Source organism: Dermacentor variabilis, chromosome 1 (genome assembly GCF_050947875.1).
Source record: "Dermacentor variabilis isolate Ectoservices chromosome 1, ASM5094787v1, whole genome shotgun sequence".
Classification (NCBI taxonomy): Eukaryota; Metazoa; Arthropoda; class Arachnida; order Ixodida; family Ixodidae; genus Dermacentor; species Dermacentor variabilis.
The window spans coordinates 257,565,773-257,579,180 of NC_134568.1; the positions used below are offsets into that span (position 1 = coordinate 257,565,773).

The following is a 13,408-nucleotide window of genomic DNA, read 5'->3' on the forward strand; positions in this document are numbered from 1 at the left end:
CAACGAATGTTTTTAACGAATGTTGAGGCCGGGCACGTGTCCCTGCTCACGCCATTTCCTATACAGGTAGCTTTCGTGGTGTCCGTGGCAAGGGATAGCTTGTACTGCTGGATGAAGTCGTAGAGTTGTCTTCTTTTGATAGTGGGGGCCCTGTAGGGAGAGGGCCATAGATTTCGATTGGTTCATGGCACATAATGGGTAGGGGAGATTTGGGTTGTGTTAGTGCATTTAAGTGCTCGAGTATTAAGGACATTTGTTGTTTGAGGTTCTGGTTTTCTTTGGTGAGGCGGTCTATAGTGAAATGACAGTAAAGTTCTTGGGAATCTGAGCAACTACTGACGCGTTGGTAGACGCTATCTGCCCAGCTCACCTGTTGTGAGTCCTGCTTCACCGTGGCTGTGTCCCATCGTGTCCCGGGTCCACTTGATCAGTGGACCCGGGCTCATTTTTGAAATCCGTTCAACAAAGTTTTGCGCTCTGCAGCGTTGTGTAGCTGTTGCCCACCGCCCCCAAATCGCCCCTCCAGCGACGTAACGGTAACGCTAACTAGAATTGGAAACTGCTGGTATAAATCCTGCCTTTCCCACCGTGCGGTGAAAGTGAGCAAAAGGAACAGCACAGTGAAGTGATTGACCCCAGTCTGTACAGAGGTCTGTCACCAGCTGGATCTTGACAGCAACACTTCGTTTGAAGACTGTGTGCAGCGTAACAGTGAACTCCTTACCTTTGCTGAACTATCGGATCTGGAAATTGTTTCCAGTGTTCATCCAGAAGAGCTCGACGAGAAAGATGCAATGGCAGAGGCAGATCCAAATCTTGTAACTCTAGCCGAGGCTGCAGGATGCCTTGGAAAGATGCGAGATTTCGTGTTACAGCAACAAGCTGTGTCAGGGGATGTGTACAAAACCATGCTCTCTGGACAGCTTTGTTACTTCTTGTGCTTTGAAAGTACCAGTGCAAATGAAAATTAGATTTCATTTTTCAGAATGAGATAGCAACATAACTGTTACGCACTTCGTATATATTGCTGTACCAAACTCGAGAATTGCATACCCTTTTGACTTGGTGTCTGCTGTGCCCTATGCTGTTCCATATTCTAGTGAATATTCAGTTCAGTGAACTATTTCCTTGGGTCCCTTGAAGTTCACTCAAGCAAAGTTCTATACTGTTTGCTTCAAGTGTTTTAATGTGATTAGCACTATTTGCCTACTTCAGCCGTTTTCAGCCTGTCTATTTATCCTCTCGCACTGACCCAACGGCCCAAGATGTATACCAGCTTGGACCGCGAGTTATGTGCTCATGGTCATGATGCCGTCGTGGTCGTTCGTCATCACACAGGCATTGTGATAGTCGCCATCACCCTATTGTCCTCATACCAATACCATTGTCATGCCATCGTCGTCATTGTGACATCATCATACAGAGGTCATGCATTCGTTGTCATTCCATAGTCGCGATACCGTCACGAGTGCAGCTAACAAATTTAAAAAGTAATAAATTCTGGAATTTTACATGCCAAAACCATGACACGATTATGAGGTAGGCTTAATAGAGGGACTCCGCATTGACTTTGACAACCTGGGGTTCTTTGTCTTGCACCCAATGCATTTTAACCGACTAGCCCAGCAATACATGCTTCTGGGCCACATCACGAGCGTATAAAATGAGTATAAAATAAAAAGCATTATTGTACAATTGAACGCTGCTGAGCGGTCCTTGAGTTCTGAACTTCCCGCGGGCAAGCGAGCGCGTCAAGACGCTTGGTGCATTTTTGTTTGGCCTTACCGAGACGCAGTTAAAAGGAAGCTTTAGCTCGGGCCAGACTCCGTCGCAGCCAATTCAAATACATGTAAAACAAAAACGTTTTTTCTGAGATAAGCCCTGGACCGATCTTAAGGAAGTCTGTTGCATTTTAGAGAGTTAAATTCTAGCGACTGTTGGAAGTGAAATTTCAATTTAGAGCCTGAAATTTTTTTAAAGATTTTCAAAAATTCGAAAGTTTGAAAAAGTAGAAGCACGAAGTTTACAAATTAATAAGTGTGCATCAAGAAAGATATCGCATTTCTGTAAGCGGTTTCCACTAGTTCATTGAAAGCGGACAAATTTGGTATGTCATTTTATATCTTATGTGAATTTGTTATGTTGTGTACAAGGGCTCTGCAAAAGCTGTATCTCCATATTACTAATTTTTTGTAGATTCATGTGTAACATCAATTTTGTCCGCTTTAGATGTACTCTTAGATGCAATTCACATATTTGTGATATCATTTTTCATTGCCGAGTTTCGCTTTCTGAAAATTTACGATTTTTGCCAATTTTTAAAAGATTGATGACCTAATTAAAATATCCGAAACCAACAGTCACTAGATTTTAAGTACTTTTTTTTTTCAATGCAACAAATCTAGTAAAATCTGGTGCAGTGGGTTGATGAGAAAACCGAATTCTCCTTTTACACATATTTAGATACGAGCACACGAGCCAAAGCTTCCTCTGAAAATGCAGGCGAGAGTTTGCACAAACAAGGAACGCGCCAGAAAAAAAAAATATCACCAAACCGACTTTAATACACCAACCTGTCTATTCTGGGAACTTTTTTTGTGCGTACAAGACTGTGCCACTGAGATGGCCGGAGTTTTTCCATAAATTAATATTGCCGGTCAGAGTGCACACACCCGATCTGAGTCCTCGAGCCGATGATTTCTGCTGGCCATCCTGTAGTTGCCACTCAACATCAGCTCAGGGGTCATTTGAGGAAGAAAGAAGACAACAGAGATAAATACTTTATTTAAAAGGCGCTGGAGATATTTGCCTGACCACACGCCCAACATGCTAATCCACATGAGAAGGGGGATGCGTGAACTGACGCTCATATACTGCACAACAGCATACACAAATGATAATCACACACGGTAACAGGCAACTAAAGCGTCTTATTCAAGCCAATGTCTAGGGGGAAGACAAATAGCACTTTCGTTGTGAGCAATTTCTATCGAAAAAGCCCATATGGCCCACATTCAATAATACCGTAGCATAAATAGATCCCATATAAAAACCGACGTCCCTCTATATGATATATGGGGCACATCTCATATAACATATGGTTATCCCATTTAAAACATCCGTATGTTCCCATATATGTCCCATAAGGCATGTACCATACGGTCCCCACATTTATGTGAACATACAGATTTTTGTATGGGATCTCGATATGGGGGGGGAGGGGGCATCACATGCGATTATGGGCTATGAGGCGAATAGGTGTTTATCGATCATGAAGATCACCAGACGACGGCACTCGCAGGGATTGGCCTGTCCCTTTAAGAGAGAGGCACGGACACCAGCTGCAATGAGTCGCCATGCGCCACTCCAGCGACCCGGTCAGCCCCAACGTTGCCCGCCATGCCGCAGTGGGCGTGCAGCCGCTGAAGCACCATGTTGTGCGTGGTGCAGCCTACGTACACGTCTCTGTGTTAGACAGCTGATGTCTCGAACAAGCTGATCGTTTGCTTGCAGCGAAGAAGACAAGAGCACCATATAGGGTCTTTAGAGCATCAGCACTGCATGGTGCCGATATCTTGTGACGTAAGCAAGGTGTGCAGAACCTAGCTTTGTTGGCATCACAGTGACCGTGTCCAGCTTATTTGCTGGCGTACATCTTTCAGCAGGAACATTGGCCTTCACAGAAGAGTCCTTTTATTTTCCAGATTCGTGCAGGTTTAAATTTAATGACGTTATTAATTGAACACAATATGCCGAAATTATCGCCCTTGTTCTGGTTCATGCCTTCTCTAACGTCACCACTAATATCACAAAGAACAGCTCTGTGGGCAATTTTTTCTTTAAGATAATCCTTTCTTTTTGTGTGTTTGTATGTGCGAATTTAACTATTTTATATGCGACGAGAGGTGCGAAGTAAATTAATCACTTTCTTATGATAGCCAAAATAACTGCATCTCGTTGCGTCAGTGGTGACATAAGAGCAAGCACTCGCCGGGAACGGTTGCGACATGTCGGGACAATGTGTTTAACTACAACTAGAACAAAATTCAGGCAGAACTCATCAACGATAGCTATCCATGCATCCTAATAGCATTCTTTTCAGATGAGTATGAATTCGGAGAAATTTTAAAGGGATTTCTTTTTTTAATCGAAGAATGCCTTAAACGAGGTTTAAGCCCACATTTTTAGACTGCATCACCTTCGGGATCGACCGACATTTTTAGACTGCGTGCGCTATCTCCGGAATCGATCCGCGAAAACAGATGGATAGCCGGGAAGAAATCTATAGTCTGACAGTGCCAAGAATGCAACTTGCGTTAAAATTCCAATATTATGCAGCCTTTTTGGCAGCTCATTCCACACAGCATACAGTGTGCACCACTTCAAGATCTTGTCGCTCTCGTGACAGCTGTTGTAGCGTATTTAGTGTCATCATGCATGATTTAACGTTCACATATTTTACTGACGGGCATTGGGCTATATAAAGGAGAGCTGTATCAGTCATGTTTCTGCAGCCTTCTATGTTGAGGTGTCTTAGTCTCGTTGATGGTCTGAGGACCGACGTCAGTGCTCCATCGTCCAACTAGAGGAGGAAAAATAAAAGAAGGCCATCATTCAGCGCTTACGCATAAGTGTGCGACGGAAGCCCACTTGCAGCCTTTCCTCGCTTATAAAATTGCAGCACTGGCATCTGCATTCACCTATGTTGTTTGACGCCGCTGCAGCTTCTGCAGGCGCTGAATATTTTGTTTCCCAATATTTTGTTTCCATCGCTTTTTCGGCAGGCTGGTTGGCTTCTTTTACCCATGCATTGCAAAGGATTGGCTAGTGTAGCCTGTATTAGTTTTTTTTTTCTTTTCGAGTACTATATGGCAATGGAAACACTAGCTCAACAAAACGACGACCACAGGCAGGAGGATCGATCGGACGGAGCACCTGACGTAATACTTAACGCATCTTAATATGCACAAAAATACAGGTGAACAGAAATTGGCGACTTCGCACAACCATGCGACAGTCAAAGGCCTTTCGGAAGTTGCGCCCCTTCCGCAGAGCTCCGTTCCGAAGCATTCGATAAACTTCCACTCGTCTGTGACTGCTCTTAGCTCATTCTCGAAAGCCTTCGGATCGCATTCGATATACCCAAAATTTGCCTGTATACTGCCGAAAACATCCAAATTCGACTTTTTTTTTTTTTTTTTTCGACACATCTCCGGTGTCTTCCGTAGGACTCGGTCGTCCCACCAGTGCTCCTCCAATGAACGCAGCGACCATATAGTCGGATCTCCAATTGCGGCGCGTACCAGATTCTGCATTGCGGGGGATCGAACAGCGAAAAACACTAGCGTTAACGGGAAAGGCAACGCTAACGCACTGTAGAGCAAGACGTCTAGATCAATTTATATTAAACGCAAGCGCCAAGCGGTTGGCGGCGCCATGTAGGTCTTTCAATAGGCACAACAAACATTTTGGTTCTGTGCTACGTTTATGTGCACATGCATAAGTACAACAGAGAAAACATTCACTGAAGCTATTGCGTAGATGAATAAATTATATTAGATGAATAATTATATGAAGCATTATATTTCCCATGACGCAGAATATCCGGCGTGATCAAGCGATAGTTGGAAAAATATGGCCGACGGCGCGAAGAGTAAAAACACATAACATATGCTCCGATGGACGTCAAATTTCTCATGAAGGTTCTTGTAAACAAAGTAAATTAATGGCTTTGAAAGAAAATAAAGCATGGTACATGTGGGTCATTTCTTTTCGGGGGGGGGGGGGGGGCAGCCCAAGGTGACTTTTCTATGCAAAAGAAAGGGAGGAGGGGGGGTTACTTTACTAGTGCAAATTTGAATAATGTTCACTATTCGCCATAAAGGCGCGTAAACCTGCAAAAGAGAAATGAAATGAGGTGTACCTCGCAGATAGGCCTGCGAGATACACTTCTCTACTTGGCAAACAAGGAACCACATCAGATGGGCTCGCGCAGGAAGAACACTGCCAAGAACAAGTAAACAAGCGAAAGTGAAAAATATTTCTATTAGCGTTTCTTGAATTAGCTCTTGAAGAATTATAGAGCAATATATATTTGCGGAACAATCACAGTTCTTTTGGATCCCTCGTTTACTGCTCTACCAAGTGCCGAAACCGACTCGTATTGTTATTTGGGAAGCTGCGCAACGATGCGTGGCCGCCAGTCCCGTACAACCAACCACGTATAGAGCGCAGGACGCTGCGGCTCTATAGACGTACTGCGCTCACCGCGCAAGGTTAGAAAAACGCCCACATAAGCACACCACAGAAGTGGATACGTCAGTTGGCTCGAGTAATAACTGTAGAAGCGTCATTCAAAAGACACGGAATTGTTCTCCATTCCCGGCGGCGTTTTCTCTCATTCCTTTATAGATGAAAAGACGTTGATCCATAAATATTTTCATAAACGGTTAAATTTGTTAATTTTCGCTTTTCCTTCCTGTTTGGCTGTTACTTTGGCCCTCTTCTTTAGTAGATCGCTTAATTTCTCAACTCCCCCTGCGACTCTTTTTTCCAGTTGCCAATTTTGCAGGAAAAGTGCTGTACAATTTGGGAAAAACCAGACGAGGTAACGGGTGACAGTCATATTGCTTATGGGTTTAAGGGTTATTGCAGGGTTTGATGATAGTCGCTCTTTCGCATTATTTTATTTTCAACCTTATAACCCGGGTATATGATTCCGGGGATCTGCCAGCGTCGTGGCGAGCCGTCACTCGAGGAAATAATGAAGCAAAAGGAAAAGTTCAACCCAATTGGCGTTTTCTCCGGCCGCAACTCGTTCCACGAGCATACAGACCAGCTGACTAAGAACCGAATCCCTTTCCTGGACCCTGGATCAGTCTAAACAAAGAAGGTTGAACTAACGAAGCAACAGCGATGCGCGTGACCGTTGAATAGATGATGACAACTGAACGCATCTCTACTTGATCGCGCGGGCACCGAATCTATGAGAAAACTGGTCTTCACACACCAAGAGATGCCGATAACTACCGTCATCCAAAAGGAGTGAAAAAGGCAGCAAAATGCTGATCGCTGAATAGCTGTCAAGTCTCAAGATTGATTTGGCGGCGCTTTACGATTGCGTAGGAGTGGTGACGTGGGCGGGGAGGGGGGCACGTAACCCTTCCCCCCCCCCCCTGGGTACGTGCCTTGTCTAGATGGGAATCGCTGAGCGCGCCTCTGGGTGCGAGACGAGTGCGCTTCCTCGACGCACATAATTGTGATATCATTTTCGATTGCTGAGTTACAGAGTTGTAAACACGATAGTTTCGTTTTCTGAAAATTTACGATGTTTGCCAATTTTTAATAAAATGTTGACGACGTAAATAAAAAATTCGAAACCAGCAGTCACTACATTTTAAGTTTTTCTTTTAAATGCAACAGACCTCGTCAAATTTGGTGCAGTGGTTGCCGAAAAAAAAATGAATTCTCCTTTTACATGTATTTAGATAGGAGCACCCGAGCTAAAGCTTCCTCTTCAGGGAAACGCCTTATTAGTATTCAAGCGCTCATAGAAACCTAACTAAAACGAACGAATCGTTAATAATAGATGTTTGCTTTAAGCGTTACATATCAGCTATCATTTTTCCCCATAAGGTAGGCGCGTTATATTTCGCTGGATCGATCCTTCGGAGTTGATCACATGCACTGCGCATCAGAGCGCTTTAGCATAGCGCTACTGGTTTTCGTCCCTGCAAGATGCCATCTGCGCGTGGGCATCGTGGCACAGCACACTCAAGCGAAGCTGGCCTTTCTCCATGGGTGGTAACGGCAGAGCGGTAAGGCTATGCTCGAGTGTTCTATTGAGGTAGCAGTAGTCGACGTACTAGTTCACTTACCTGTACGCAGAAACTCAGCACTAGCTTTGACAAGCTGGGACAGTGCAATATAATGTGTTTCAAGGACGCAGACGAGAGGAGGTTGCAGTGCCCAACATCGAGAGAAGTCAGTTCCCGAAAGACCACTGCAGCCAACACTCCTGCGTCGGACACTCGGTAGCAGCCACTGAGGCTCAGCTCTTTCAGACCACTGAGACAAGCCATGGAGTTGGGCTCGCACGTTTCCACGTTGCCTGAACGGTACAAGGCTGCGTCAGTGAGTCTTAAGCAACGTTCCATGCGGAGGACTCTGAGGAAGCGTAGGTGGGTCCAGATAGCGCGCACTGCGTCATCGGTAAGTAGCGTCGTGTGTGAGACGTCGAGGGATGCGAGCGTCGGCATGTGCTCGCTCAGACACCTTGCCACGGCGTCATTTATTCTGCAAGAGCTGACGTTGAGCGTTCGCATTGCTGGCCATGCTCTGGAAGAAAACAGCTGCACCATCGTTTCTGGATCGATGAGACAACATTCCGAGACACTGGCGTACTCGAGCTTCCGAAGGTGCGCCAGTTTAGCGAACCCCGCGTGCGTGATTTCCGTGCAATTGGACATATTAAGCTTTTCGAGGTGCTCAAGATTTTCACAGATGGTTAACAGACAGTTGTCTTTAAGTTGCCTGTTATACCCGAGGTTTAGGCACTTGAGTTTCGGCACGTTTTCACACAAAGCTCTCACACCCTGCAATCCTAACTGTGCGCACGAGGCCGCGTGAAGCTCCTGCAGCGTGTTCGAGTAGGCCGCAGACAGCTGCGCGACGCATTTGTTGTCGATCGCCGTGCGACTCAGGTTAAGCACCGTGAGCGGCGCTCCGTCGAGTCTCCTGAGCACGTGCTGAAACGTCAACACCAGCGGGCTATGCACTTGTCCAGGCGGGTAGAAGCGGCGGTAGATGGCCGGATGCACGCATAGCGCACAGCCTTCCAATGAGAGCGCGCGAAGCCTCCCGACCATCGTCATTACTTGATGAAAAGTAGAATCTGACACGTCAGCATTGTCCGAAAGGTCGACTGAGCTGATTCCGGACGGCGTAGGACGAAGAAATGGTGGCGCACTGTCGCCAAATGCGGACTCGTCACTTGACGGCACGAATTTGTCGCAGCGGCCAATCGCCAGGTGCTCTAGCTTCGGACACTTAAGGAGCACCGAAGCGAACTCCCTCCAGGAAAAACAGCAGTTCTCAAAGTTCAGCCTCTTGAGTGTCGGCCCTACGTGTTCCCAAAATTTGTCATCAGCATCCAGCGCAGAGTTCTTCACCACCAAGCACGTTACCACCGACTGTGAATTGGAGAGCGCAACCATTCGCTCTTTCACATTCTTTTCCAAGGTGACAACCACGTCGCCGTAGATGCGGCTGTCAGCGGTTAACTTGTGCCACGTTTTACAGGTCAACCCTGCCGCCAGCCTGTCAGCTACTCCAAGGTAAGCGAAGATACGGCATAGTAGCTGCGTGTGAAAAAAAAGGAAAAATGAAAAAAAAAGAGACGTAGTGTTTGGTCTTTCAAGACGTAATACGACTTTGTAAAGGTGTCTGGCTTTTCATCTCAGACAGCGCTGCTAACACTTCTAGCACATACAAAACCACCAGAGTTATTTTACTGTTTTTTTGTTTACTTTATCAAATCATTTGCAGTGACACCAGAGCCTAAACTATATAGTTGGCAAGCTAGACAGCAACTACAATGATGACAGATTTTTCCACAGTTACGTAATTTAATATGAAAGTGCACGAGTCAAAAATTATTCGGACTCACGCTCTCTCAACAGTCGCTATCCCTCTTTCCAGTCACAGCTGTGCAAGTTTAGGCGTGCCATATCGGTTCAGTTCTTTACTGCGGTGCTAAAAACGATGGCTGCCGCATTTGTTATCTACACCAAAGAACAGGGCGCATCCATTCGTTTTCTGCATGAAGGCGAGCCTGGATCCTGAAAAGGGCTCTGTGCGAAAAGTTGAAGTGAGCTACGCTACACACTCAGAAACCACGTGCCTTTGAGCATTAAGTCGAGCGCGTGCACGTGCCTTTATCAAAGGCCTGATGCAGCGCGTCAACACATCAGGGCACATGACATTTAGCAGAATTTGTCGACTCCAGTTAAAACTGTCCAGACCCTTCGTTGTGGTTTTGTTCTGTCGCCCGGTCTATGTTGTTGCGACGCAACTTTGTCGCTTGTGTGCGGCCGCCTAGCTTACAAACAGCTAGCTTTTTTTATCGACTTGATGGAAAGTTCTTCGCACAATGGCACATAACTGACACCCTTATAACTAAAGAAATGGGTGTTTTGTAAAGATAAACACCTTAAATCACATTACACTCTCGACACCTTCACGCTCTTAAAAAAAAAATTTACACCCTATGGGGCTTATCTTGTCCCGCAACGATAATCGTCATCTGTATTGCCCGCATTTACTTTCTTTAACGCTGCGAGCTGGGCACGAACGGCATGCGCGTTATCAGCGTGACAGCATTCTCGACAGGAAAGTAGCGAGCGCAGCGTTTTCAAGAAAGGAAACGCAAGTGGGGCAAATGATGATAATCGTTGTGGACAAATATACACCACAAAGGGTGCAACTGTTGTGCGCTCACCCGCCGCGGTTGCTCAGTGGCTATGGTGTTGGGCTGCTGAGCACGAGGTCGCGGGATCGAATCCCGGCCACGGCGGCCGCATTTCGATGGAGGCAAAATGCGGAAACACCCGTGTGCTTAGATTTAGGTGCACGTTAAAGAACCCCAGGCGGGCGAAATTTCCGGAGTCCTCCACTACGGCGTGCCTCATAATCAGAAAGTGGTTTTGGCGCGTAAAACCCTATCATTTATTTTGTTTCACGCTCTTGAACAAACTTACACCCTTGCCATTTTTCGTGCCACACAACTACACTCTTAAACAAAATTACACGGGTCGTATCTTTCCACACAACAGTCGTCGTCTTGCCCCCATTTCCTTTCTTGAACGCTGCGAACCCGGTACTTCCAAGTCATGAACGGCATGCGCGTTATCAGCATAACAGAGCATTCTCGACAGGAAAGTAGGGTAATTAGTAGCGACAGGAAAGTAGTTTTAATTTATAGCATCATCTAAAAACAGAGGTAGGTAGAAATGCGCAGCGCACGTCTTTTCCTCAACGTCACTCCTGCGGAGGGTGTGGGTTCGGCTCCCACCGGCTGCAAGTTGTTTTTATGCAAACCGCACGGCAAGACGAGACACAAGGAAAGAAGGGGACAGACCAGTTATTGAAAAAGCGAAAACCTCATATATTCTAGGACACCAAGATTACATTTACCAGCGCATTGAGAGTGCAGGTGCGAGCGAGATAACCAAAACACAGTAGTTAATTCAAAAGAGAGTATACATTAATAGGGCGTAGAATCATTGAATTATTGAGTGGGCTGCTTTAGCCATCCATCAAATAACCTATCCGACAAGGAGTATACGCTAATTTACGCCCCAAGAGTTACATTTGAATCGTGCTGGTATCTACTTATGTTTGCTTGATATACTTTCACCTTTGTAACCGTGATGATGACAGGACCTGTACACTGGCTGTACACATAAGTTTTTTCAATAAACTCCGTTGTAAGTCTGCAATCGTCTGTCCCTTTCTTTACGTGTGTTCCGTCTTGCCGCACAGTTTGTATCAACGCATCCATACCAACTATAGCCAAGCTATCAACAATGGCAGGTTGCTTTGTTCGTCCATTTCTACGCTTACCATTTCTACGTTTCAATTAAAAACAACAAATAATTTCTCCTATGCCTTTCCTTGGCTCAATTTACTGTTACTTCGTATGATTGTGACTAACTAAAATCGGGTATCTCGTCTCCACTTCCTCCCGTTCTTTATGAAAAGGACAGCAAAAATCAAGGGTGTGTTAGCGGCCTTTAGTACGGCATCCTTACCGATACGGGGAATATTTTGCAATCGTAGAGCTGGTGAAAGGCATACTCTGCGGAGTTGCCCCGAGTCGATTGGGCGGTAGACCTCTCACACACGCACGAAAAGCTACTCCTTACCGTGCTGTGTGAAGACTGCGACTGGATTTAAATGCAGACCAAATGCTTGCTGTGCATTTGTACGCGCGCATGACCTCTTATCGCCCTTTGCTTTTTCCTTTGCTTCTCCCCTTTTCTCAAATGTAAGGTAGCAAACTGGCTGAAACTTGGTGCACATATCTGCATTTCCTCCTCGTCCTATACGTGTAGCAAAAACCGCCGACGACGGCCACAACTTGCGGCTACACAGGAAGAAATGCACACACGCCCCTGGATCGCATTTGGTAGGGAGACGGTAAACAGAGCATTCTGCGTTCGCAAAAGTACACGCGCCTTCCTGTTTCCTTTGAACTTACACTACGTGACCATGCACGCTTCACTTCAGGTGTCTCAAAGAGTAGGTAGCGCTCTGTTCGGCATGGTTGCATCACTCGGGGCGCTCACACCAAGACGAAGGCGTCTACGTAGTCGACAAAATGCTTTATCGCGCGTTTCATTTTTGTCCTTTATAGGCTAACGGTCCACACGGAGGCACGAAAACGAGAAAAGGATGCGCCAACTAAGAATCTGCAGGAACCTAAGCGTGGAAACAGAAACCTCTCTGAAATGACATTGCATTCCTCACAATCCCTGTCATTCATTCATTCGCGCTCGAACAGATGCAAGTGATTCGGAACGAAGCGATTGAGCATAGCAGAAGTCAATTCACAGTGAAGCGATTCAGCTTCCATTGTCACCAGAAGGATTATAGTACTACACACTGCAAAGCGACAAATTCAAACCGCGTTTATCGCTTGTGTCAAGATCTAAGCCACACGCACCTCTTGAGGCAGTGCCCGGCACGCTGCGTAGTCTTCGGAGAGCTCCATGGCAACAGAGATTAAGGCTATCCAAGACTGCAGATTTGGGACTGTGTTGTCTAGATCGACCGTGTGGCATACATGGTATACATGTATACGCGATCGACTCAAAGGGGCAAGCGCGGCGCTCGCTGTAGGCGGATACGCGGACGAACGGACAAATAGAATGGATGGAGCAACGAACGTGCGAGTGCACAAGGGCAGGCCTGGCGGGCGGGGCCGACCTGGCAACGTTCCATGCGGTGCAGCGAGTCAGAGCGCCGTGGCGCCGTCGCCTGCTGTGGCCGCTTTTGGCTGAGCGAGCCCGTGCAGTCGCGTGCTCGAAGTCAATGTTTTCGGGCGATGCCGAGAAAAAAACGCCGCTCCTGGCGGTACAGTGCACGTTAGCTTTACGCGCAGCCGGCTCACAGGGATACGACGCGCTGCGCGGACCAGCGTTGACGTTGTAACAATGCACCACTGCTTGGCGAAAAAGCACGTCGAAAAACGCGCCGGCGTGGCACCGGGTGCATAAGCGTATTTACCGGAGAGGCACTTGCCCCCCCGCCCCCGTCAGAAGTTGGGGGGGTGGGGGCAAAGTCTATCATTTGCACCCCCCCCCCCCCCGCACTTTTGAAAGCAGGCACTTTCGGCTGCACTCTGTAA

The 13,408-nt window shown here is 46.6% G+C and overlaps 1 protein-coding gene across 1 annotated transcript; it reads right to left on the reverse strand.

Annotated features, from left to right (window-relative positions):
* Window positions 1–2,762: 2,762 nt before the first annotated feature.
* On the reverse strand, window positions 2,763–13,038 carry LOC142562675 (S-phase kinase-associated protein 2-like). Its single transcript, XM_075673541.1, has 3 exons — window positions 12,725–13,038; window positions 7,878–9,359; window positions 2,763–4,582 (listed from the first exon to the last, which is right to left on the reverse strand). Exons 1-3 carry the CDS (start codon window positions 12,770–12,772, stop codon window positions 4,352–4,354), a joined length of 1,761 nt encoding a protein of 586 aa, XP_075529656.1. The 5' UTR covers window positions 12,773–13,038; the 3' UTR covers window positions 2,763–4,351.
* Between the last annotated feature and the right edge of the window lie 370 nt (window positions 13,039–13,408).